Below are 27270 nucleotides of genomic sequence, written 5' to 3'. Positions count from 1 at the left end.
TTTGAATTTCACACAAGCACATCAAAAGCAAGCCACGTTGAACAGAAATGTTTCACAAAGCGGCTAGACTACTCAGCAGCAATTCTACATATTTGACTTCTGAAGGTCATTTAGCCTATTTAGAGACATTATTTAGCAGAAGATAGCTATGCTACTCTATACTTCGACAATCATTTTCTTAAAGAAGCTTCATATTTCATATTCCAAGGACATAGATCGGTTCAAAACAGTAAATAATTCATTGCAATCATAATCATCATTGAGGAGGTCGTCTAATTTGCTGTAAAATTCATTTGCAGGAACCTCAAAGTCCATCTACATAGGCCTAAAGTAAGGAAGGATAGATATTAATGTGAAAGGGGATGGTCAAATTTAATTCCTTCAACCCTTTTGTGAATCACTGCTTTCCGTATCTGGATCAGAAGAGCAACCGGTAGCATGTGATTGCAAATTTCCTTTTAGGAAGAAAGAGTTGAGTTCCAGATTCTGCAAAGAAGACATGAACTTGTGAAGATGATCATTTAGACCATCTTGCACTACGTGAGGCAATATCTGCTCTGTCCTCTCAAGAGCTTTCACTGCAGAGCTCGCTGCAAGACTAATCTGTGAGAAAACAGGAGGAAACATGAGTAAACTGAAAAGTTTATTCTTCTGCTGCATCAAAGAACCATCGGATCTTATATCCATGATATGCATATATTGTATGCCTTCTTACTGCATTAACCACCTTTGGCTGTAACATATGCTTTGTTCCTTATAATGAACGAATTAGGGATTCTACACGTCCTATGAAAGGGGGAAAGGGGGGGAAGGAGAGCAAGGCAAAAAACACTAGAATGTTAGGGGGGAGGGGATATAAGCTACTGGTAGTTATTTATAACTTAAAAACAAGTGAAAACCAATACTAACAAATTGCAACGGTAAAACACTGAAATTCAAAAAAGTTAGTTCTATGACCTTGTCAGTACATGTTCAAAAGTTATCCTTCAGCGAGCAGCTCCAGAAAAGGTGATGAGAGTCCTCTACCAGGATTTGAACAATTGCAACTACATCTTGATTAGAGTTATACAGTTAGAATATGATATGGCCCCAGTTAAGCAACTATGATTCTGAAACATGGATGATATGTTATAGATGAATTTAATTAAGGTAAAGCAGATGCCTGTACAAACATCATATATTTTGCATGTCTTATATTTTTATACTATAATGGCAACATTCCTAGTTAGTTTTTTCATATTTTCTAATTTTCAGTCTCCTAACTTCTGCGAGATTCCGCCCTTCTAGCTCTAGATGCCACTTGTCATACTCAAAACTGCACTCATATGGAATTTCATGTTATTTCATTTTTTCGTAAGTAAAACTGATAAAACCAAAATCTTTGGCCTCTACTATCAAAAATCTTTGGCCTCTTGCTGATATGTCAACAAAAAGGAGGGACTTAAGAGCTGCAAGGGGAAATCTATTTCAAAATACTTCAGGTCTTCTTCACGAGGTTTAGAATTTTTGCTGCTTCTATTCATGCTGCTTCCTACTTTAGGACATCTTCTATTCTGAAATATCTGTCCTTTTTCTTTGATCAATAGCGTATCTACTTGGAATAAATAAATTTTTTTTTGATAGGGAATAAGTAATTCATTGATAGAAAGATAGGCAGAGCCAAAGTACACTAGGAGTATACAAAGACATACACCTATTTAGGAACTAGAAACAGTTAAAAGGAAATCATGGAAGCTGGAACCATTGAAATCTAAAGCAATGGCCCACAGAAACAAAGTCTTCCAGAAGAAACTACGAAACTCTTCCAAGGAATGTTCATGATCCTCAAAAAGTCGCTCATTTCGTTCACTCCAAATACACCAAAAAATACAAATAGGGGCCATCTCCCATACAGCTGCAATCTGTGGTGTCCCAGTGATCCTTCTCCAACATGCTAGAAGTTCAACCACCCTGCCTGGCATTATCCATGAGACTCCCAATTTGCTGAAAAAATAATTCCAGATACCTCTAGCAAACTCACAATGTAAAAGAAGATGGTCCGCCGTTTCACCACTATTTCTACACAAACAGCACCAATCCATGATACATAAACCACATCTTCTGAGGTTATCAATGGTCAAAATCTTCCCTAAAGCTGCTGTCCAGACAAAGAATGCTGCATTGGTTGGTGCTTTACTCCTCCATACGTTCTTCCAAGGGAAATTATGCCTTTGTTGCATGGTAATAGAGTCATAAAAAGAACGTACCGTGAATTTACCTCTCCTAGAGAGTCTCCATACCATGGCATCATCATTTGTGGCCGCAATAACAGTATTATACAGCAAATTGAAAAATTCCACGAAGATATTCACTTCCCAATCATGAGCCTCCCGAGTAAGATTAATGTTCCACTCTTGGGAACCTTGATGAAGTACCCGCAGATCGGCCACCATGGCTTCCTTATCCCTTGCAATGCTAAAAATTGTTGGATAAGCATCTTTCAAAGCCGTGTCACCCACCCACATATCCTTTCAAAAGCTGATCCTACTACCATCCCCCAAGCACAACCGAGTATTACTAGCAAAAGAGCATCAACCTTTACGAATGTACTTCCAAAGCCCCACTCCATAAGTCCCCCGGCCCTCTTTAGAACACTAGCCCCCCGTTCACTCCCATACTTCGTGTCAATCACCCCTTTCCATAAAGCTTCCCCCTCATAATTATAGCGCCACAACCATTTATCTAGTAATGCCTTGTTGAAAGCCCTCACATTACGAACCTCCATCCCGCCATCCCTCATAGGAGAGCAAACCTTGTCCCATCCCACTAAATGAAACTTAAACTCATCTCCTATGCCACTCCATAAAAAATCACAGTGAAGCTTCTCTATTCTAGTTGCAATGCTAGCGGGAAGAGAAAATAAGGATAAGTAATACGTAGGAAGGTTGGATAGAGAACTCTTAATAAGTGTAATCCTCCCCCCTTTTGATAAATACAACTTTTTCCATCCGGCCAACCTACACTCAAATTTTTCCAGCACCCCCTCCCAAATAGACTTGGCTTTGAAAGTAGCTCCCAACAGAAGCCCAAGGTACTTCAACGGCAACAAAGAAACCGCACAACCCAAGATGCTAGCCAACCTCCTGATATTGCTTACTTCTCCAACTGCTACCATCTCCGTCTTGGCAAGATTAATTTTCAGCCCAGATACAGCTTCAAAACAAAGTAGGATGGCCTTCAAAGATTGGATATGTCCTGCATTGGCCTCACAAAACAGCAAGGTATCATCTGCAAACAAAATGTGAGAAATTATGATAGGACCTTCTCCCACTGAAAATCCTGAAAAAAATCCTCCCCCAACTGCTGCCGACACCATCCTACTTAGTGCCTCCATTACTAGGACGAATAGGAGAGGTGATAATGGATCGCCTTGTCGTAGTCCCCGCGAACTGTTAAAGAAGCCCACGGGATCACCATTTACCAAAACCGAGAAACGAGCCGTAGACACACAATGCCTTATCCACATCCTCCATTTTTCCCCAACCCGCATCTACTCAACATGTATATCAAGAAATCCCAATTAACGTGATCATATGTCTTCTCCATGTCTAGTTTGCATAGAAGACCTGGAACTCCCGACCTGATTCTGCTATCCAAGCATTCATTGATAATAAGAACCGAGTCTAAAATTTGTCTCCCCCTCACAAAGGCATTTTGGGATTTAGAGATAATCTTTTCCATGACTGTGCTCATCCTATTAGCAAGCAACTTAGACAATATCTTATACACGCTGCCCACAAGACTAATCGGTTTAAAGTCTTGTATCTCTATTGCACCGGCCTTTTTTGGGACTAGAGCAATAAAGGTCGCATATAAGCTTTTTTCAAATTTGCCGTAAGTGTAGAATTCCTGAAAAACCAGCATAACATCCTCTCTTACCACCTCCCAACAAGTCTGAAAAAAAGCCAAGGGGAAACCATCCGGGCCTGGGGCTTTATCTTTGTTCATTTTTTTGATTACTAGTATTACCTCTTCCTCTTCAAAAGGTCTCTCCAACCACATCATGATATTTTGATCAATGCCCTCAAAAACTAGGCCATCTACCGTAGGCCTCCATGAATGAGGTTCTGACAACAAATTTTCAAAATGGCCAGCCACAAAATCCTTCATCATGCCCTGATCAGAGGATGCAACTTCCTCAATATTCAAGGGCTCTATAGAATTAAACCTTCGATGTGCATTAGCCATACGATGAAAAAACTTAGTACATTTATCCCCTTCCCGAAGCCATAGAGCCCTTGACTTCTGTCTCCACGAAATCTCCTCCAATAGAGTCAATCTTTCAAGTTCATAAACAACTTGCTCTTTACAGTTGTTCTCGACTCCTACACCTTCCAAGCTTTTCATCTATAAGGTTACATCACCAAACACTTGTTCATTCCATATCTTCAAATTCAATTTCAAAGCTTTCAATTTCCTAGCCAACACATTGCTCGGATTGTCCTCAAATAAATAGGAACTCCACCATCGTCTAACCAAATCCACAAAACCCTCATTTTTTAACCATATATTCTCAAACTTGAATGACCTTCTACCCCTGTGATACCACCACCATCAAGCATAACAAGAAAATGATCGGAACAAATCCTCGGGAGTCTTTTCTGGCTTACATCTGGATATTAAAGTTCCCATGAAGGGGAAATGAGAAACCTGTCCAGTCTTGACCAAGAAAAATGATTAGACCAAGTATACTCCCCTCCCATTAGGGGTATGTCCATAAGGCCTGACTCAAAAATGAAATATGAAAAATCCACCATAGCTTGATTTTGTCGTCCCTCCCCTGATCTTTCGCTGGAGAATCTTGTCACATTAAAATCCCCTCCAATACACCATGGAGCCTCCCACCAAGAACAAAGACCAGCCAACTCATCCCAAAGCATCCGCCTTTCACTATCCAAATTCGGACCGTATACCCCAGCAAAGGCCCAAAGGAAACCATCGTCAAAATTTTTAAACAAACACCCCACCGAGAACTCCCCCACAAACTCATCAATGCTCTCCACCACCCTCTTATCCCACATAACCAAAATACCTCCCGAGGCCCCATACGAAGGTAAGTAAGTTCAACCTGCATATGGGCAGTTCCATATGCTCCTAATAATACTACGATTGACAAGCTTCAACTTTGTTTCCTGCAAACAAATGATGTCTACCTTCCATTGCCTTAGTAAAGCTCTTATTCTAAGGCGTTTATTAATTTCATTCAACCCCCTAACATTCCAACTCAATATTTTGGGCTTCATTTATCAACTATACCACCCCTCCCCTTGTTTCTTCCACGACTCGCACTCCCCTCCTTGCCATCGTAATTAATGGACCACATCAGCCTCTTTAACTCCCTATCTCTTCTTGACCCGACACCATGCTGATCTGCCTCTATGGCTATAATCAAAGCCTTAAACTGCTCTTCGTAGCGCACACACGAGATCCCCATACAGCTCTGAAGTTCCTCTACTTTTTTCAAAACCCAATCCGAGGAAATACTAGGAGGAACCATACTTAACGGAGTAGGATCCTCTCCTACAGCCTCCTCCCCCTCTGAAGAATATTTGCATGGGTCAAATAAAGTCAACATACCTTCCCCCTCATCTCCGTGAGCCAACTCTTCGCTGACTCCCTCATAACCGAGAGCTATATCTTCTTCCCCCCATGGCTTTAACTGTGATTGGGCCAAGAATAATGGTGACCCAGGGTCTGCCGAAGGAGACTGAGACACCCCATAAAGAGGTAACCCTCCCCGAGCAACACCAAAGTCATCAATTGCAGAACCGGATTCAGCGCCATCTATATTTTCTCCCGCCACCACTTTCGGCGAATCTGAGGCCACCGCCGGACCACCACCTGAGGGGCCGCAAGCCGTCGCCCCTGTCTGTGCCGGACCCAGCCCAAGACTCGGTCCTGAAGTGGATGATTCGGGCACCTCAGAGTCAGCGCCATCTTTATTTTCTCCCACCACCACTTCCGGCGACTCTAAGGCCACCCCTGGATCACCACCTGAGGCGCCGTAGGCCGTCGCCCCTGTATGTGCCGGACCCAGCCCAAGACTTGGGCCTGAAGAGGACGACACCTCCAGCATACCCGAAATCCTAGGTTTCGGGCCTTTCTCCTGCCAAGCCCAACGTGGGCTTCTGTTCCAACCCAGCCCATTTACAGCCTTCTTCCCCTTTAAGTCAGCCTCTCCTCCCTGGCCCACACTCCCAGCCTGAGGCCCACTAGTCCGAGCCTGACCCATTTTTAATTGCCCACTAGCCTTAGGCAGCTCCTAAGGCCCACTTGGGCCACAACCCTCAAACTTACCGAAGCCCACTCCCTGCCCTTTAACCCCCTCTGCGCACCGTATCATCCAAGCTATATTATCTTGTAACAAATCAACTTGACTTTTCATTTCCTGTAAGGCACGCAACACACTTTCCTCATGCATACCGACAACACCTCTGCCTTCTACCCTCCGCATCTAATCTTCTACAGGAATGGCAACACCCCTTTGCAGGCCTACCCCTCTCAAGCCTGCTGAAGTCTCAGAGTGATGGCTAACCCAACCACTACCTCTGGACTGCAACACCTCCCTGTAAGACCGAGATGGAGGCTGGTGTGGAGGTAGAGGAGAACCTGCAACCACCTTCAGCGCCTCCACCATCTTCCTCCACCCCCTCCCTTCCCTGTCCTCCTTTGGAATAAATAAATAATAGAAGGATAGGGAATGGATGAGTGGAAGAGGTGTCCCAATGCATGTCTTGCAGAGAAGGAAACTTCACCCTCAATAGCTAGCAAATACGGATGTTGTCTAGACAATATCAAAATAGAATATGCACCACTCCATTTTCTGATGGGGAGACAAAGAAAGACTATGATTGCTGCTGATATGAATTTTCACTCTTACTGATTTCATTAAAATCATAATCTAAATGCTGAATTGCATGTAGTAATTGAATAGAAGCACAGCATTCACACATTTAATACAATGCTATAGAAGCAGATTTGAGCGAAAATCAAATCAGAAATATAGAAGCGCACGTTTGCAAAAGCAACTGAATCATTAAGCTTTCAACATATGCAATGTTTAAAACTCCACTCATAATTGGAAAAAGTACATCATATCAAGTTCACAATCAAATACAACAATGAATAAAAATTAAGAATACAGGAAATTGGGGAAAGTGGATAAGAATGTAAACAAATAATAGGAAAATCATTATACCGACTGGGAAATCGTCCTCGTCAAAGCTTTTGTCAGAGGCACTACGCAAAACCTTCGAGGGATGGAGAAAAAGAAAGGAAGAAAGAAAAAAAAAATGAGCAAACATATACTTCTCCGTTTGGTTGCTGAGAAATTACATAAAAGTGAGAAGAAATGGAAATCCCCAGTTCACTACGCCCAATAAAACTATTAGGCTTAGTCGAGGATTTTTTTTTTTTTTTCTTTCAGAAATCAAACTATATAAAGCTTAAAATTCGAAAAATTTATCCCGTTTCCTTTTCCATTTTCCTTTGTTTTCTCAGTAACCAAAGGGATTGTTATGAACGAAAAGATGACTAAAGAATAAAAACTCACATTCCCCGGCCTCCGGATAGAGCTTCTTCTGATGGGTCTTTCCATTCATCAATTCTGCAAAGTGAAAATTCATCATGTTATGTTATAATCTAAATTACATAAATATACATATATGTAATATTGTATACAGACAGAGGGACAGAGAGATTTACATCCAGCCGTAACGACGGTCGAAAAGAAGGCGCCTCGAGAGTCGCTTTGAGGAGTCTGCCATGGAAACTTTGGAATCTATTATTATCGTCAGGAGGTTCCTTCTCTTTTCTATCTGAGCTTGACGTTCATTGGGCTTTTTCAGTCTGCCCTTTTTCACCAAGTATTCCTTGTCTTTAAAAAATAAAATCAAATACATACAAATACTATATTTAAATAAATAATAAATACTTTATTTAAATGTAAGGACGATATCCGCATGGTGCAGTATAGTTTTCAACAAGTATTTCTTTCCCGCACCCTACCTTGCACCATGCAAGATAAGGGTTTTCAATCCCGTCCCCCACGCCGATGCCTGAGGGTGGGATCGAAACTGCCTCCGCCTAAACCCACGACCTATTGGATCTAAAAACTATTTTTTAGATTTAAATTATAATATAATTAAAATTTATAAATATAAAAAAAATTAAACTTATTAAAATTATATTTTGTAATTAAGTCACACATTACTTAAATATAACTATTGTATTGTATTGACTTCATATATAAAAATTAGTTTAAGAGGCTAAGACAATCTAATAAATATTATATATAAATGTTGGTCTACTTTAAATTTTCAACAAATTATATATATTTATATACAATATATTTATTTAATAAATATTTAAAATTAAATTTTTTATATCAAGAGAGCGGGATAGGGTGGCCCCTCGCCGTCCACCCCTATTTAAATGAACGTATATATTTCCAAAAGAAAATTTTTATTTTGAAAATAATGTAGATTTATATTATATAATTTGATTTAGAAAACTTTATTTTAGTTCAATTCAGGCCTAGCTTATTTTCACTAACCATCTCATCCGTTACAATTTTCATAAATTTTCAAATAAAATATAAATAACAACTCAACTTTTCTAAATTCAAAAAAAAATTATATTTTAATAATATTTATTTAAATTTTAACTTTATCTCAGACCGTTAATATAACCCAACTCAAAGCCCGAAGAGAGCCGTACACATTTTCCCACTTCACACAAAATCTGCCAGACCCCCGGCTCCATCTCTCTCTCTTGAAACTTCTCATCAGCTTCACCAATGGCGAATTTGGAAGCAACCTATAAAGATTCGACGGCTCAAAATCACTCAACTCTTACGAATTCAGGTCCGTTTCCCTCACAGTTGTTACTTGTATTTTCGTTTTGCTTCATTCCATTCTAATTGGCGAATTCGGTTTCATTTCCCTCGACTCTCGGGAATCCAGGTTCATTAGATTCCATGGCTCAAAATCCCTCACCAATGACCTTTTGCCAGAAATGTGATTATCGTTTTCCACCTGATTACCTAGTGATCACCTGATTATAGTATCTTATACTATAATTTGAATCTTACAATTTTAGCTGAGTTGGAGAAACTTCAACTCCTCCGTGCTCAGTTTTTATTTTTTACTTAATTTCGTCCGGGTTCAAGATCATGATATTCACCTCATGCTAGTTGTTCACTGACTTCTCCAAGGTCGAGTTAGGTAAATCTCTAAAGCTTATTGTCCTCGCCATTAAAGTATCATTAGAGTGAATTTCATCTATAGTTGTACGTACTAGTGGAGGCTCTGTGGATTTGAAGCCAATCAATGTGCGTTAAACAATTGAGGCAGCATTCACTTACATGTCCTTCTACAGTTGTAATGTGTGATCACGTTTTCTTTATGCAGGTGGTGGAGTGTGTATGATGAGAACCACATGGAGAGATGAACAACACCCATCCTTTATCGATTTTATCTCCTCCTTCCTCAGTGCTAACTCTATCCGTCTTAACTTCGTCCCCATTGCCCCGGTAAATATGAATTGATTTGCTTGTCTTCTTTGTATAATAGGCTTCTCACTCAATTGGGTGGTTTTATCGGTAGGACTTTATTTTCAATTGTGGAGGCGTTTCCGTGGCATTCATATTTCTCACGAACTTGGATTCCAAATACCTTTCACTAATGTTCAACAGGTAACCAGGCTGCTGTCCTTTTTGACCTTCTAACGTAGCATAATGCTTAATCTGAACGGTTCTCTACAGAGTTCAGAAACTGAAGGGGCAATTTGCAAATCTCTATGTTGTTATCATCCTCCCAACCAAGGAACAAAATGATTTGTTTGCTCGCTCTTACTTCGAGTGAGTCATGTGAAACTTTGCATCCTAATTATTTTTCGAGCATGTAACTGATTTTGAAGAACTTGGGATTGTCTTTCGCTCTGAAAGATATGGGATGGAGCTTGGTAAGCCAACCTTTGTGCCAGTACAAGACCTAGAGATGGGCTTTGAGAAGATTGTCAAGATAGCTCACTCCCGCGGGGTAATTGCTTATTCTCATAAAGTTTCATGAGTTTTTCCACGAAAAAAAAAAAAAAAAGAAGAAGAAGAAGAAGTGCTTATTCTCTGAGGTTCACTTCAAAGGACTCTTCCAATTAATTCCCTTAAATAAACATGAAAATTGCAGTATGCAAACGACAGGATGCCGTAACAAGATTAAAAGTTGAGGTCAGTTTATTAGAACTGTTCTCTTGCTTCAATTTTGTGCTTAAAATTAAGTATGAATATTAACAATATTGTTTGAAATCATTGTTTTTCAAGATGCGCCTAACATGTGCATTCACTTGTATTGTTTTCAAAGAGGAAATATTCTGTGCAGCGGATGGACTTATTTCTGAAAGTGGTCACATCCATACCAGGCCTTGACAATCATGATGCAAATGCGGTAATTTAACCCACTAACCAATATATTGAAACTGAGCCTGCTCAATCCTGTCAATTTTATACCCTCGTACTTGCAATTTCACCACTAGTCTATATTGTTGCCAGGTGGGTGAGGGTCGGCAAGATTTAAACCTCTAATTACACACACTTGCTAATTGCTTATCATAAGCATTGGCACTAAAGTCTTTATCGAGTCGTTTTCAATATAGACCTTTTCTAACCTAATGGTTCCAGGTTTTTCACCGGGGTTTTAGAAACTAAAGCCCACCTTTCTGCTCATTTCTTTCACATTGCTTTGATTTGGTCATGATGTGATCGTTGAGGCGTTTAAAGCATTTTTTTATATTCAGAATTTTCTCTTCAGCTTAATCAAGCAATTGGCTCGGTTGAAGCAATTGCCAAGGCATCGAAGGCGTACATTCTGGAAAACACAGACCTTTCAGCTGACAAGGCAGAAATAATTTCTAGGTTTTTCAGGGATCCGAAGTTTTACCTTAGCCCCAAGATCAATAGATCAGAGAAACAGTTGATTTAAATGAAATCCTGAAATATTTTGTTAAGCAGACCCGAGGTGATATCCTTTAACCAAGCATTGCACACTAAGGTGTGTTATAAAAGCCTTTCCAACTTAAAATTCTAGTGAGTACACTAAGGAATGTCAGGATAAGATTGATTAGAGACACCTACTACAGTTCCATGTGTACCAAGAATTGCTAAAAAAGGCTCTCGATAGGATATTTTCACCTTTGCCTTCTATCATGATGTTAAGAGAATGCTTCACTCTCTCTCTCTCTCTCTCTCTCTCTCTCTCATGAAACAGGTAGAAGAGAATATTCTAATTTCATACAAATCAAAACCTTGTTGAATTAGAAAAATTACAATAGCGGTCATTGGAATTTTCATTTTTCAAACTGATAGTTTCATAAGGATTTTGAGTAATCATATATCAAATGATCTATTGTCCAAGTTTTGTTAATTAATTAATGGAAATTACTCACTTGTCACGTCATGATTAATCACAGGAAGACACATGCCAGAAAAACAAAGTTTACATTTAAAAAATTAAAAAAACGTCCGATTAACATGACATGTCAGCAGAAAATATATAAAAAAAAGGGGCATAAAAAATAAGATAAAACAACTGAAACTATTTTCTTAGAAATTAGAAACTACACTTTCCAATTGGAAAAATGCATCATACGGTTACAACCTATCCGGTCTTAAAGCGAATATTGGCATTGAATTCATCAAATGAGTCCAATTTTTAAAATTTGATATTTTTGCTTTAAAATCCTGATATTAGATTCACCATATACCCAAATCTTAAGTTTTGAGCTCTAGGACATTTTTATTTATCTTTAAATTTGGAGATCTGCTGTTGATGGCTATCCACATTACTTTATTAGTAAAATTAGATTTTCACCTGGATTATTTCTTCAAAGGTGGGCGGGCCCAAACGTGAATTTCCTCAAACGTGGATGAAGAATTTTTAGTGCTTTTTTCTACTAAATTCATGTGCTTTTTTCTTTGAGCATAAATTGGCAGCCCCAAATTATGTTGAGGAAATAAATTAGGTTGGTAAAATGTATTTGTTGGATAATTAGGTTGAGAAAAAAAATTAATTGGAAAAAAATAATTTAAATATCAAATTAAATTATTAATTAATACATGGTTAGTATAATTGTAAAATATGAAAGAAAAAATTAAAAATATTATTATTAAAAAATAATATTATATTATTATTTTGATGAATTCAATAACTAATCCAATGTAGAGTTATGGATAAACAAGTTTTAGATATATAAAAATATGTACTTTTCATCAAAATTTAAAGATGAATTTGATGAGTGAGTACTCTTAAAGCCGCTTGAGATGAACCTACAATAGTGGCAGAACCATACAAACTAAGAACTAACTACCACAAGAAGCCCAACAGGCAAAAAAAAAAAAACATAAATTAAGGCCGGAAGGACAAAGATGCTACAGATGGAACATGGCTTGTAAATGATGGTACTATGATGGGGCACCAAGGTAAGAGGCAAGCCTCAAGATATCACTAAATACTCCACCAGCAGTGACTTGGGCCCCGGCACCCGGTCCTCGGACTATCAAAGGCTGGTTTTTGTATCTCGTTGTCGTGAAAGCGATGATGTTGTCTGATCCAGAGAGTTGTGCAAAGGGATGATCTTTCTTGTATCTTCGTAGCTCCACTACACCCTTCTTATTAGCCACATCCACAACCCCCACATATCTCAAGACCTTCATACATCACAAGCTTTTCAGAAACAGGGAAAATACCAAACCAGAATTTGGTGAAAAAAAAAAAAAAAAAAAACATCAAAATACAGAGTCCCATGTCCTATAAATGACTATGGCCACTATGGCAAATTGCGGAATGAAACCTACTCAAAGAACTCTGGAAACTTGAAGAAAAATTCGCACAACTAATCATGATAAATTTAAATATCCCTTGCATGCTTCCATATGCTTCCCCACATCACACTAACACAAATACATACTCACCAACACCTCATCACATATGGCACCATTACACATTTTGAGAGGCTAATTACAGCTATAAATCGTGCTGTCAATCTATCATTTAAAATGGCTGGTTAAATTAGTAAAGTTACACTACAATTTCAAATAGGTTCAAACAAGCATAATGTCTTAGATATACTCACTTCCCCTGCGTCCTCAGCATCCTGTCGGTTGTTAGTCATATCCTGATCGAATTGTGGCAGTTGTTGCATAAATTCCTCAGGTGAAGCACTATCCTGCAGGAATCATAGATATATAGATATTGAAGGTGTATTTATGCCATCAGTAAATCAACTCTATGATCGGCAAAATGAGCTCTTACTCTTAATGGTTCAGGCACAAGGTTTTCAATGGGAATATCCGATAGTTCTAGCTTTAAACCAGATTCCCGAGCAAGGATTATCACCTTCAACATGAAAAGAAATGAGATATTTAAGGGTTTTGTGTGGGTTTTTAGTGAACATTATCAAGCAGCCAAAAACAGCATATGTAGTCAGCAACCCAGCTTATCCAATCAGCAGCCATAACTTCATATTCACTACAATGGCGACATTCCAGCCACCTGGCTAGAGCTTACCCATGGAAACAGATTGAAATAATAGCCGCAAAAAAGAAACATGTTAATTTTGAATTGTTATGTAAGCGAAGTGCCTCCACCTGGAACAAAGTCAATTTTTTTATACAAGTAAAAATAACAAAATCAATTTTCTTCGGTATCTCAACACATAATAATCAAACTCTTTTCAAATGGGCTTCAAGAGATTGTAGGCAGATACGCCCCTTTTTAAAATTTAGTAATGAGCGGTGGCAGACAGAATATTATATCATTCCATTCCACTCAATTGCAGTTGACAATAAATTCAGCGCATAAATACCTTTCTAGCAACATCTGTTCCTGATAGATCATCTCTGGGATCTGGTTCGGTGTAACCGGCTTGTTTTGCTTCAGCCACCACCGCACTGAAAGCTCGTTTACCTATAAAGTTGTTGAAGATGTAACTCAAAGTCCCACTGCAATAAAAATAAAAGATAAGTATATGGTACACATGTAAAGATGAAAACTGTCTTTTAAAAATGCATTAGATTTTGGTTTCACTTTTACTTTCCTTGGCCCAGAGAAGGGTGGGGTATGCTCGATCTTGTTTGTATTGAATCACCACCCTTAAAATACTAAAAGGGGAAAAAAAAAAAAGAGAAGAAGAGAAAAATGGGTTCTGCATAACAAAACCTGAAGATGCCTTCTATTTTCAGTATTTTGTCCCCCGTTTCAAGGAGACCTCTTAAAGTGCTAATGATTGGAAGACCTGCTCCAACAGTAGCTTCATAGAAGTAATGGGTATAGGATTGCCGTTGAAGAGATCTCAACTTCAAGTACTGGAATGGGAAAGCAAAGATATAATAATACCCAACATGAAAAATTGTAAGTAAATAGATGACATTTGTGATTCTAGTAATTATCATCTTCTCTTTTGTAGTATTAAAAATCCCCATTCGTCACTTGGATTTAGCCTTGTGCTTTCATATCAATTGGAAACCGGTTCTTTACCATGTATGAGGATATGTGCCGAGCATTTATGGCTGATTCCCTAATGAACACAACTCATAGTTTGCAATTTTTTTTTTAATTTTGATGACGGGGGAACCACCCCACGGCAGAGCCTTTAGGACTTACCCTTGGAACCTAAACCCCCGGGGAGACTAGCACAGCAACCTATTGCCATGGCCTCCCACTTAAATCACAGTTTGATCCCAGGGGAAATCAAATAGTAGTTTGGAATTATGAGCCTGCTTATCTTGAAAGTCTGACATCAGGTACCAATATTACCTGATCAAGGGGTCCTGAATTTGCCTTTTTGTTGGGGGTGATTACGTGAATTCCTTTCCGCAACCAATCATAATAATGGCTTGCAACACCAGAGTCAGCCGTGCAGTCTACCAAAACAGTATTTGGAATAAAGTGATTTCCATGCACATGTTGAACAAGTTTTTCCAAATTAGTCACTTCTCCATTCTCTATTTGAAGTTCTCTCCATCTCGACAAGTCAATACCCCTACAACCATAGTGATAAAGATTCAAGATTAATCGTCTTAAGATGAGAAATTACTGAATCACTATGATTAATGGAATAAACATAAGGAATCTGGTCAATTACTAAGTCATGATTACTTTGGTCCAATATAGGCCATCCAACACGATACACTATGTCCGATTGAACAACTAATGTATTATTAGTTTAACTTGAAAGTTTTTTCCTTCAGTCTTTGTATCAGGGTAAAGCCATGAGATTGTAGGTGAAAAGAATAGAGATTTCAAGAGACAGCAAGGCCAAGGAAAATATATGGTGTGATTTTTCATATTATAAGCTGCTTGGGATTAACTTTTCAAAATGGATGACATTTTTGAAGAACTGGAAAAGCAAGAGGCCATGCTCTGTTCTAACAACCATTCCAATTTTCAAATTTAAATGATACCAAGATTTTGAAGATAAGAACGTTAATTTAATTGAAAGCTTTTAACTTACACATCACTCAAAAGCATTGTCCTTGAGCCAGTGATTCCCATAACACGCAGATCAATATTAAATTCTTCCTTGAGGACAGCAGCCTGCATTAAAAGAATAAAATAAATAAATGAATAAATAAATATTTAAAACTTTAAAATCCAAACCAGTTAAGAAATGTCAACAACATATACCTTAAGTTACTAGCCAAGAGATAAATAAAGAAAAGAGAAAGCATTATTATGCCAGTAACTGACCCCTAATTAGTGGTGTCAGATGTTTCTGGTGGAATAATTCTGAAGAATCAAGTAACTTGATGTCCAAAATATGACATTGAGGAGGCATGCTAACATATAAGTCAAATATAGTAGGAAAAATGAAAGAAATTTCACCCAAAAAAAGCACCTGATCCCTTAGCTGCCCAAGTAATGTGTGACCAATCAATCCAGGCCCAATAACTCCCATCGCTATGGTGGTTCTTGAAAGATAAAATCTAGAGTGGACAGCTCTTAGGGCCTTTATACAATCTTCTTGCTTGATTACTACAGTAATATTGTACTCAGAACAACCTTGAGCTATAGCACGAACATTAATATTTGCCTGCATTTTTTCACATTAAGAAAGTAGATGTATTTGTATAAGTAGATGGATTAAGAAAATAGATGGATAACGGCAAGAATCATAAGAGAATAGAAATAATCAGCTATAGTACGAACATTAATAAATGCCTGCATTTTAACATTATGGAAATAGATGGAAAATGACAAGAATAGTAAGAAAATTCAAATAATGACTATGCCTTGCCACTGATGAGAGCAAGTAAAAAAGAAATGAAAAAGAGAAAATCCGAACATTGGAGTGTCCATTACGTCTATAATTTATTGGAAATCAGTTTGTTGGGCATGCACAGATCGAATAAGGCTCAAGTTAAATGACAAAAATAATCAAATTAAAATTTTAAAACAAAAGTTGTTGATCAAGATGATTGTTAACTAATGCAAACATAGATAATATCCTAACCTTTGCCAGTGCATTGAAAAGGCTGGCGCTAACACCAGAAGTACTTGCCATTTTCTGGCCAACAGCTGCCAAAATGCTACAGTTTGGAATAACTGCAATCTGAGCAATGAAATTGAAGAAGAGAAATGGGAACAATAAAAATTAGAAACAAACACAATAAATATATATATATATATAAGCATCCATATTATATCAAAGAAATTTCGAAAACATAAAAAACATGGCTTTGAGACTCAATTATAAAAGGGGCCTGCGTCTGAGAAAGAATTATCCTATGATAGTGAGTCCAACAAGCATGAGAGAGCCAATCACGATATCATAATTAAGATAATGATGTTGCTTTCAGTAAATTGAAATAGTATGTTTTTAAGTTAAATCTCTTGTAATTAAGTCAAGAAGTTCAATAAATCTCTTGTTTTTGAGGCATAATCCTTACGTACCTCAATAATGCCTCTGTTTTTCCTGATTGATAATAAAACTTATTTTAGTTATGAAAAAAGCACCTGAGAAAGACGCCCAGCATCCAAAGCTTGACGAAATCTAGAATTCAATGCCTCAGCAACTGCTTTTACTTCCTTCTCGGGCACAGCAAAACACACAGAATGCTCGCTACTAGCCTAGGAACCAAATTGATGAGCATCATCAATGTTGTACCATAAAAAAAATAATAATAAATTAATTAAATTAAATTAAATTAAAAGTGAAGATTAAGGAACCTGAGATATCATAATAACATTAGCTCCCACATCTTTTACAGCACCAAAAATAGCATTTGCTGTACCTGGAACACCGGCCATTCCAGTTCTGGAAAAAGAGAAAAATGAAGAGTTAGGAACATAGAAGGAATGTTACAGATCAGGGTAACAACCAAATGCAATACTTTTTCTCAAGTGTAAATACAATAAATTCATATATAGAGAGAAATAGGCAGCAACATTTACAATCACTGGAATCCATGGCTCACCCCTCAACATTTACAAGGGCCAAGTTGTCAATCGTTGCAAATCCTTTGACAAGAGACTCCAAACTTTGGCCCTCTTCTTTGTCATTGACTAAAGAGTGGCAAATCCTTGTTCCAGGAGCAGAGAGGTTGAAAATATTCCTTATTACAATTGGAATGCTATATTGCATCACTGGAATTATGGTACGGGGGTGTAATACATTCGCTCCGAAATATGACTGCACATTTTTTAAAGTTTATGTTAAAAATGTGCATGGAAAATTTTTTGAGAGATGCATGGTCAAGGACTCAAGCTCACCATTTCCCAGGCCTCTTGATAAGACAGCGTCTGCAGAATCACTGCCTCACTAACTGCAGAAAGAGATGATTATCAGCATTGAATTAAACCCACATTAATATTACTTCAAAACATCCCAGAAAGGCATGATCCCATTATTAGAATGATTTTCCAACCAGCACACATCGAGGTAGATCCCTTGAACTAGTTTTTACAACTAATAAAGTCTTCAAGCATATATTCAAATCTAAAGGTGATGGGTACTATAGTGTGCAAGCATCAAATGAGGGCCAGTACAAACCTTTTCTGGGATCTGCAGTGTACACACCATCAACATCTGTCCAAATTGTGACTTGACGAGCCCTAAATAGAGCACCCATGATAGCTGCAGAGAAGTCACTTCCATCCCTCTTCAAGGTAGTAGGGATATTTTTTGGTGTGCTTGCAATGAAACCAGTCGCAATGATAATCTCAGATGGATTTTGGGAATACCATTTCTCAAGTCTTTTCTCAGATTCCACGTAATCAGGATCAACTTGATCAGAACCACTGGGATTTACAATAAGGACTTCCCTGGTATCCATCCATTTGCTGTTCATTCCCTTCTGCAGTAGCCAACACAAAATACAACAGGTATAAAGAAGATAGTTCAACGAGTGACATTTAGCAGATTGTTCAAATGGTGAGCAAACTATCTCCAGACCTTTCTAACAACAGACGACAATATCTGAGCAGACCACAGCTCTCCATGCCCAACAACAAAATCCATAAAAGATTCGGTTGCATGACCGGCTGTAAGGCATGAAGCTTGTGAGTAAATGTCATTTGAGTAAACACTAATTTACCCAAAATCAACAGAAAAATCAGTGAATTCAGTATGAGTATGCATACCGGTCAAAAAAAGAATTTAGATAAGGATATAAAAGGAATCAATCACAAGCAGCAAAAGTCGCAAGCAAACGAGTATTATCAAGTGGTTCTTTAAGCCACCAATTTCAATACCTCCAGACAATAGATAAGAAATAAAAAATAAACAAAGCACTTTAGGAATATCAAGAAACATGCCATGTACAGCCAGAATAGAGATCATGAAACAGGCTATGGTTGTTATCTTTAAGCCAAAGAAAAAAAATATAGTAAATTACTAAAACGATTATGGGCCGGCAGGCCCAGCGCCACAATTAAACCTTTTTCAGCCACACATGGAAACACAAGCACAGATATGTGTGGGCACAGCGCATGTGTGCAGTTATATAGCAAGAGAGAGAGAGAGATAGCGAATAGTCTGATACCTATATATATTGCACGAAGCATCGCTTTAAGGTTTCTGATGTCATTATGCAACCGTGACAAGAAACTATTAAGATCATCTCCGTCTAGTAGGTCAAAAGCAGTTGATCTATGCTTTTCTAAAACAGCATCCAATGCAGACACAAAGGAATCATCTCTTGATTGAGCTTTTTCAATGAGGTCATACATCATATCTGTGACCTTTGACATTGCAGATACAACCACCAACTTCCTTTCTGAATTGTCCTTAACAATAATATCCGCAACATTCTTAATTCTTTCTGAGCTTCCAACACAGGTACCACCAAATTTATGAACAGACCATGTGTCACCTTTGGGAAGCTGAAATTTTTCCACTGTTTCATCCAGTAATACATCTGCCGATAAATAGAAAAAAAAAATAGGATTATGTTCTACAAAATCATAAGCATGTGTTCAAACATAGTGTAACAGGAGGCAAATATTGAACCTGTAACTGAAGCAAAGATGCGGGTATTTGATGCCTCTCTTTTCACTCCTTGTGGACTTGCCCTTCACAGCACAAGAATCACACCCTCGCATCATTAGTTCGTCCCTAGCTAGGGTCCGATTACATAATTTGATAAAGTGATTGGATGAGGCACAGTAAAATAACAATAAAGAATCACAGCCAATGCATCCAATACCAATGCTTGTAGTCAAAATTGAATCAAAGAACCAACAAAACTTTAATACCGTTTGGTCTCGGAGAAAATGCAGGGAAGGAAACCATACCGAAACTCGAGATCTTATAGACATTTCAACATTTGTAAGTTTTCTTTCTCATTTCCTGAAACTTTTTGGAAACGAGTTTTAAAAAACTAGTTCTCTGAAAACATTTATATTCTTCGGCACGTGAGCCCAAGTACTACAGAGGCTAACAAAAAAGAACTAGGTGCCATAAGGAACAGAAAAACGATAGACGGGACTATTTTGAACAATCCGTTCATTCGTCCTTCACTTTCACGCGAAACAAACAGAATGTAAAGCTGGAAAATGATAAATGAAGGTAAAAGAAAAGTGAGTATACCGGCAAATAGCAGAGCGGCGAAGAAAGGGGAATGTGCGGCATTGCGATTGACAGATCTTCTTCTGATTCGCGTCGTGAGGCAATGAGTTCGGAGAGAGAATTTGCGGAGTGTGAAAGATTACAGCTGAGATCCAAGCCATGGCTGCGTTGCGAGAGAGAGAGAGAGAGAGAGAGAGAGAGGGGCTTTTGTCTGCTGGTGAGTAACTTGAGTCTGTGTCTGGCGGCCTTTGATTATGACGATGTTGATGGGAGTACCTGTGAGTGAGAATGATTGAACTTAAGTGGACTTATCAAAATTTATTTCTAATTTCTAATTAACTAATATTTTTTTACATAATTTCTCATATACTTTATCAGTAAAGCCAAATTCTAATGTTATTTCTATTTTATCCTTAACCAAACAAATCAAATTTCACAATCTTAATATATATTATTTATAATTTTTTTCTTAATAAGTAAAACAAGTTTAGACCAACTTAATAAGTAAAACAAGTTTAGACCAACTTAGGTCCAGTTTTGAGATAAAAGCCTCTTAATTTATCTCATTTAATTATTATAATTTTTTAAAATTTATATATAAAATATAATAAATAATTTAAAATTTTAAAATAATAATATTATTAAAAAATAATATTTTATTCGACTTTTAACTTTCATCTCAACTCAATATCTAAATCTCTTCTTAAACAAAGAGAAGATAGTAATTTTTTCTTATATATTTTTTAATGGTTAAGGTGTTAAGTAGATACCAATACATTTTATGAATTCATATGATTGAGTGCTAAATCCGACATATATAATAATCTCACGTCACTCGATGTAAATAAGTAACACTCAACACTTAGCATAAACAAAAATATTATAACGCTTAACACCAAAATTTGTCGGATTAATAATCACTTTGTCACCTGAGTTAGAATACGGAGGCAGTGCTCTTGAGTATGAAAATAGGTAAGTTATTTTTTTTTTCCTAGGATGCATGCGAAATGGAGAAAATTATTAAATATTTTTGAATTATGAATGAAGCAATACTTATATCCCATCATCATATGCTATAAATTAAAATTATTTATGTAATATTAATTTTGATCGACATGATATTCTATAATAAAATAAAAATATCACAGATATATATATACACTCAAGACATTATTTTTTTTTATAACAAATTATAAAATTTGAATTTGATGTTATATTTTAAATTGTAAAATTATTTTTATTATAAATTATGTATAATTTACTTTTAGCTATTTTCTATTTTTCTTTCTATTCGGTATTGTTTTTTTAATAGGATATGTCATTTCCTTGCGTCCATCTTATGAAAAGTAATAAGCCGGTTTGAGTTTGCATTCCGCCACGTGGCCTTGCATTCCGTGCTTGAAAAAGGGTTGAGTTAGTTTGCCTTCGATAGATTTCGAGAATCTGCCAAAGGAAAACTCTTAACTAAGCGATATTGCATGCCGAAGTGTACCAAAATGTTGACATGGTTTGATTTAATGAAAGGAACCGTTTTGATTTTACTTGAAGGGGCTAAAGGTTTGGGCGAGAAGTTAAATGAAAAGTTTTGACAAAATGCAAGGTACAGTGCCCTCTCTCTTCTCTCTATTCCCTCTCTCTTCTCTGGTTTGAGCCTTCCACGTGTTTGTTTTCGCTGGTTTGAACCTCTCTGTGTGCCTTCATTGCACCTCTTCTCCGTAAATACAACTGCTACCACCGGTATCTCTCTCTCTCTCTCTAACTCCTCCCAAGTTCAGTCACTGTGTTAACAACCAGCTACTGCAAGCCACAAACGCCTATGTTTTTAGAATTCGAAACAGAGCACCCTAACTATTCTCTCCCACACCGTGAAGCTCCACCTTGGACAGTCGTCCACCACTATTAAAACCACCGTATGTCAACTTTATAGTAGACCCTGATAGGATTTGAGAAAGAAGGAATAAAATGTGTTTTGGAAATGTTCTATTCTCATTGTATAATATGAATTTACAACAGAGTATTTATAGACATATAGAGCCATAACAGAATTGGCATACGCATAGTGTTAAGCAACTGATGTGCACTGTTGTACAAGTGGTATGGCAGAATTTGTTAGAATATTTCTTGAGCACTATAATACAACCAATCAAAAACAATACAGCACAGCCACAAATGTGTCTTCAAATATGCTCTACGTGACTCCAGAATCTTCTAGACAGTTGGATAAAATGGTGGAGCCTTGCTTAGCCATCGTTGTGCTGGAGGAAGAAGTGATCTGTTCAATAGACCCAAGTCAACGAAACCAAGACCACATCAGAGGGAACCAGGCTCCAGCCATTGAGGTCATCTCCACGCACGACAACCACCTCCAAAACTCGGCCATGTGCACAGTGAAACACCAAGCCGCTGTCCGCCAGCTAAATGTCTTCTCCACCACAGAAGCCCAACCCTGTCGCACTACCACCCAAGCGAACCAGTCCAAACCTCTTCCAAAGCCCCTGTCGTGTGTAACTCGAACAAGTAACAACACACATCTCTCTCCACCATACATGGCCAAGGAAGCCTCCACGTCCGACCAAAAACCAGCCCCAAGTCGACGTTGCCTTCACCGTAAACCATGGAAAAGATTGCATTGAAAATCACCTTGCAAAAAATTGATGCGAAATATTGAAACTGAAACCCAAGAAGACAGATGTAAACATGACAAGAAGAATATTGAAGAGGAATATGCCGAATGAAACCTTACAAAAAAAGATCAGAAAAAGCTTGCAGAGAATATAAACATGACAACGGTTGCTCGTGATGGCTGTGAAATCCAAGGTCGACAATTGTTGCGATGGAATGAGAATAGAGTCAATGGGTAGAGAAAATGTGGTTTGCCTCTCAAGTAAAGAACCTGAAAATGAAGATAGAAATTAAACACAATAGGCTAATAATGCATTGAGGATCAAGAGATTTGGGGGAGATGAATGCGGTTTGCGTCATTTTCCTTCCTCTAAAGATGTTCTTTTATGCCCTGGGTTGTTTCTTCTTTTCTCTTCTTCTTTTTTTTAATATATCTGACAAAACTTTCCACATAGATGGTTGATACACAATCGATACACAATCTCGCTTACACCCAGAAGAACTGTCTTGCAAATATGGGTCCGATAGGAATCAATTGAGATAAAAAAATATTTACTTATCATCTTTACATAATACGTACTACACTTATTTTAATTTATTTTTCATTTTTCTTATAACAATCAAACGAAAGCTCTCTCATGGCAGGAATTAACCTTGAACTAGCACCAGACCATGCAAAGATAACTACAAAATTAGCACTAGTGGGAAGAGTTGTAGCTACACGTCATTTGAACAAAATTTCCCTGCATGCAAGCTTCAAAGCAGCCTTGAATTTCATACAAAAATTCCACATTGAAGATTTAGAGGTAAATATTTCCCTGTTCACTTTTCAAACTCCACAAGATAAACAAAGGATCTTCAACCAAGCACCTTGGAACTTCAAGGGCCATCCTCTCATTTTTAAACCATGGCCCCTAGGCTCTACTTGGCATGAAATATGTTTAAATTCTTCAATGTTTTACGTACAAGTTCATGGACTCACTTTGGATCATATGACTATTGAAAATGCAACTAAGATTGGCAATGCTATAGGAAAGTTAGTGGAAGTGGATGTAGATCCACACTTTGGGATAGTCTATAAGAAATTCATCAGGATGAAGGTAGAAATAGACATAACCAAACCGCTAAAGCGAGGCTTCTGGCTCCCTAGAGATTACAGTATTGACACTTAGGTCTCTTTCAAATATGAATGGTTCTCGGACTTCTGTTATGCATGTGGGAGGCTAGGACACTCACAGATATTTTGCACTTTTCTAAAAGATATTCCATCAGAGCTACCTTACGGTTAATGGCTAAGAGCATATTTACACAACTTTGGAACAAACCCGTCACCCATCAAAGTCAAGCATATACTCAAGCATTACAAAAATCATTCATGGATTTTCATCAACCTCTCACGCCGAAGGAACTCTCCAAGCATACCATTCAAGCTTCTCGGTTAAAACCCATGCAATTGAAACTACAATCGGTGCAAAGTGGGACTCTCTCAGCAAAGCAAAATGAATTTCCAGTTGGTGCAAAGTGGGACATTCAGGCGGTGCAAAGTTGGACAATTTCAGCAAAACCAACTAAAGTTCCAGTCGATGCAAAATGGGACATCCATTTGATGCAAAGTGGGACATCCTCGGCCAAGCAAACTAATTTTCCAGTTTTTAATCAAAGGCCATTGAGAGTGTCGGACCAGAGAGATCTTATTTATAGTAAAAATCTTTCAAAAGCGAAGCAAATGGCCAAAGCAATCCACGAAGATCCATTACAAGTTCTCTTCGCGTCGATGAAAGGACCGATTCAAAGCGGATGGCCGCTCTTCCATGGCAGTGTTCTCTTAACAAAGCCACCAACAGCAACACCTCTCATAGTTCCATTGTTTAGTGAAATATCTCATCCCCTGTTCATCCCACCATTCCCATTAATTTTACTTCACCAACTGAAGCCTCTCAGAATGCAGAAATTAAATTAAGGCCACCAAATTCTCTCCCATCAAACACAATACAAGGAACTAAAGTACAAGCTACAATGAAAGAAAAACTGAAAGGAAAGAAAGTCGCAGGTTCGATATTAAAGCAGTCAGGGATAATTGAACTGTGGGTACAATCATCTACAAAAATAATTAGTGAAGAGTTTAATCTCTATATTGTAAACTCCTTTATACCACCAAAGGAGACAAAACTTTCTTTTCTTGACAAAGGAAACTTCTTTCTAAAATTTCTGACCGAAGCAGCTAATCTGGAAGGTATTATTTCTACAAGTGGGAGCCATAAGAAGTTAACAGTGGCTGACATTGGGGAGCAACTCTTTTTGTAACAACAACAAGCAGGACAGTCAAAGGCTATTCAATGTGAGCCCATACTTTCTCAATCAATTTTAACTCAGCAAACCCCGCTTAAAAAGTTGCATACCCAAAAATGCCTTATGGAGTCTAGTCTCACCCAAGAAATTGGAAAGTCCACTCAAGAAATTAGTGGGGGTCAAGCTAAAAAATGTGGCCCACCCCCTCTGATTACGGAAGATCACAAGCCAGAGGGATAATAATCTAAGAATCCCCGAACACTCCCCAAATGATGCAGAATTGGCTCGTATGCTGCTAAAACTGAAAAATGAACCAATGGAGAAAATTAAGAAAAAAATAGAGGCATCTAGGTCCTCCCCTTATCTCAGATCAAAATTACCAGTTTCTAAAAAATCCAAAAAAACTGAAGAGGCAAACTCCAACATCCCCCCCCCCCCCAGCCATATGAAGACACTAGTTTGGAATTGCAGGGATTGGCTCGCCTTAAAGCAATCAGATCATTAAGGGCTAATGTTAAAAATTATAATCCGAATATTATCTTTTTGTCGGAAACCATGGTGTCGTCTGATAGTACCTTAATTATTGGAAATAGCTTGGGTTTCCATAATTTTGTGAACTTTCCGGCCTCAAGCAATAAATGAGGTATTATGCTTGTATGCGATCGTGTGTAGATATTGAACCGATCAATATAAATATGAATGCAATATCTATTTGAATTTACTCTAATCATTATTATCATCCATGGCTTATCACTTTTGTTTACGCATCGGCACAATGGCAATTTAAAGCTAAATTCTGGGAACATATGGAATCCATATCGAGTTCTTTTCCAATACCATGGTGCTGCATTGGAGATTTTAATGACCTAATCAATCAGAAAAATATGGGGGGCGACCTGTGGCGACAAACTCAAATGGTGGTCTTACTAATTTCATGAATGGACATGGATTAATTCATATTGGTTTTTGGGGTCCATTATTCACTTGGAGTAATAAAGGACATGGTAGAGCGCTTATTAAAGAAAGATTGGATCGAGGTATAGTCAATCAAGAATGGAGAATGCTTTTCCTGAATTCAAATCAACAGAATCTAATTTCCTCGGCCTTAGATCATAGTCATCTTCTACTTAGTACAACTACACATCAAAGTCAGCCACACTCATTTAAATTTGAAGAATTCTGGGTACAGGAACCTCTAAGTCGGATAATTATTCAAGAAGTGTGGAAAAGCAATTCAGAGGCACACCAGCCTACATTCTGTGCAAAAAGATCAAGGCAACAAAAGCAGCTCTAAAAAATGGAATAAAGTCCATCGGCAAGATTCAGTTCCACATTCACAAAATTGAAAGAGAGCTCCTTGAAGTGTAGTGCTTATCTCCATCCCCACAAAATCAAATGAGAGAACAACAACTTCAATTTGATCTACAAAAGCAGTTGGAAGAATGAAAAATCATTGCGGAGGCAAAAATCTCGAATCTCTTGGCTGACAATAACAGATCTCAACACAAAATTCTACCGTCTCTCAACAGCCATTCAAAGAAGAATGAATGCAATCGACTCTATCAAACTTGGTCCAGGTAATTGGTTAATGGTCCAATCTTTAATTGAATCAAATTTTCTTGATTATTTTCAGAATATATATGCCTCTTCAAATCCAATAAGTCCAGGAAATCTAGAAAACCTGTTTGAATGGCAGATATCAGACTCAGAGAAATAATCTCTTAGTGCAATTTCAAATAAAGCAAAAATACTCATAGCACTAAAACAAATACCATGCCAAAAAGCCCCCGGACTGGACGGGATGACGACACTCTTCTACATGCACTATTGGGATATTATTAAAGGAGAAGTTGTCATAATAGTGCAAAATTTCTTTCAAAGTGGTAAATTGCTTAAACAAATGAAGCACATCAATATTGCACTAATCTCAAAAATTCCAAATCCAAGTCAACCTCAACACTACATGCCAATTAGTTTGACTAATGTGAGCTACAAAATCATTATAAAAATTCTAGCCGTTCGACTCAAATCTACTCTTCCAAGCATCATCTCCCTTCTACAAATGGCTTTTGTTCTTGGTAGAAATATAAAAGAAAACACGCTGATAGCACATGAGCTATTTCACCATATAAAAAAAAAAGGACAGGGAGACAAGGCTTAATGGCAATCAAGTTCGATATGAAAAAGACTTTTGATTATGTCGAATGAGATTTCTTGTTCAAAGTAATGGAAGCACTCGGATACAGTGCTACATGGATTAAT

The 27270-nt window shown here is 37.7% G+C and overlaps 4 protein-coding genes across 4 annotated transcripts; 1 reads left to right on the top strand and 3 right to left on the bottom strand.

The window, feature by feature from the left end:
- Nucleotides 1-173: 173 nt before the first annotated feature.
- On the bottom strand, nucleotides 174-7866 carry LOC121252062. Its single transcript, XM_041151528.1, has 4 exons — nucleotides 7744-7866; nucleotides 7592-7645; nucleotides 7238-7289; nucleotides 174-603 (listed from the first exon to the last, which is right to left on the bottom strand). The coding sequence occupies exons 1-4, from the start codon at nucleotides 7803-7805 to the stop codon at nucleotides 382-384; spliced, it is 390 nt and encodes a 129-aa protein (XP_041007462.1). The 5' UTR covers nucleotides 7806-7866; the 3' UTR covers nucleotides 174-381.
- Nucleotides 4581-6700, bottom strand: LOC121252060. The gene is made up of 2 exons (XM_041151526.1): nucleotides 6107-6700; nucleotides 4581-5959 (listed from the first exon to the last, which is right to left on the bottom strand). The coding sequence occupies exons 1-2, from the start codon at nucleotides 6269-6271 to the stop codon at nucleotides 5279-5281; spliced, it is 846 nt and encodes a 281-aa protein (XP_041007460.1). The 5' UTR covers nucleotides 6272-6700; the 3' UTR covers nucleotides 4581-5278.
- Nucleotides 7867-8775: 909 nt separating the features above from the next.
- On the top strand, nucleotides 8776-11158 carry LOC121253141 (protein PARTING DANCERS homolog). The gene is made up of 8 exons (XM_041153075.1): nucleotides 8776-8903; nucleotides 9450-9571; nucleotides 9645-9733; nucleotides 9803-9898; nucleotides 9986-10078; nucleotides 10222-10264; nucleotides 10398-10481; nucleotides 10845-11158. Exons 1-8 carry the CDS (start codon nucleotides 8837-8839, stop codon nucleotides 11013-11015), a joined length of 765 nt encoding a protein of 254 aa, XP_041009009.1. The 5' UTR covers nucleotides 8776-8836; the 3' UTR covers nucleotides 11016-11158.
- A 1182-nt stretch (nucleotides 11159-12340) lies between these two features.
- LOC121253194 (bifunctional aspartokinase/homoserine dehydrogenase 1, chloroplastic-like) lies at nucleotides 12341-20370 on the bottom strand. Its single transcript, XM_041153139.1, has 18 exons — nucleotides 20119-20370; nucleotides 19540-19601; nucleotides 19073-19447; nucleotides 18484-18572; nucleotides 18082-18385; nucleotides 17802-17854; nucleotides 17507-17721; nucleotides 17259-17346; nucleotides 17046-17159; nucleotides 16543-16641; nucleotides 15928-16122; nucleotides 15544-15626; nucleotides 14847-15072; nucleotides 14250-14395; nucleotides 13897-14032; nucleotides 13344-13427; nucleotides 13165-13257; nucleotides 12341-12739 (listed from the first exon to the last, which is right to left on the bottom strand). Exons 1-18 carry the CDS (start codon nucleotides 20256-20258, stop codon nucleotides 12494-12496), a joined length of 2748 nt encoding a protein of 915 aa, XP_041009073.1. The 5' UTR covers nucleotides 20259-20370; the 3' UTR covers nucleotides 12341-12493.
- Between the last annotated feature and the right edge of the window lie 6900 nt (nucleotides 20371-27270).

This window comes from Juglans microcarpa x Juglans regia, chromosome 2S, assembly GCF_004785595.1.
Source record: "Juglans microcarpa x Juglans regia isolate MS1-56 chromosome 2S, Jm3101_v1.0, whole genome shotgun sequence".
In the NCBI taxonomy this organism is placed as follows: domain Eukaryota; kingdom Viridiplantae; phylum Streptophyta; class Magnoliopsida; order Fagales; family Juglandaceae; genus Juglans; species Juglans microcarpa x Juglans regia.
Note: the sequence above shows the minus strand (reverse complement) of the source record. Positions and strands in the feature narration are given on the sequence as shown.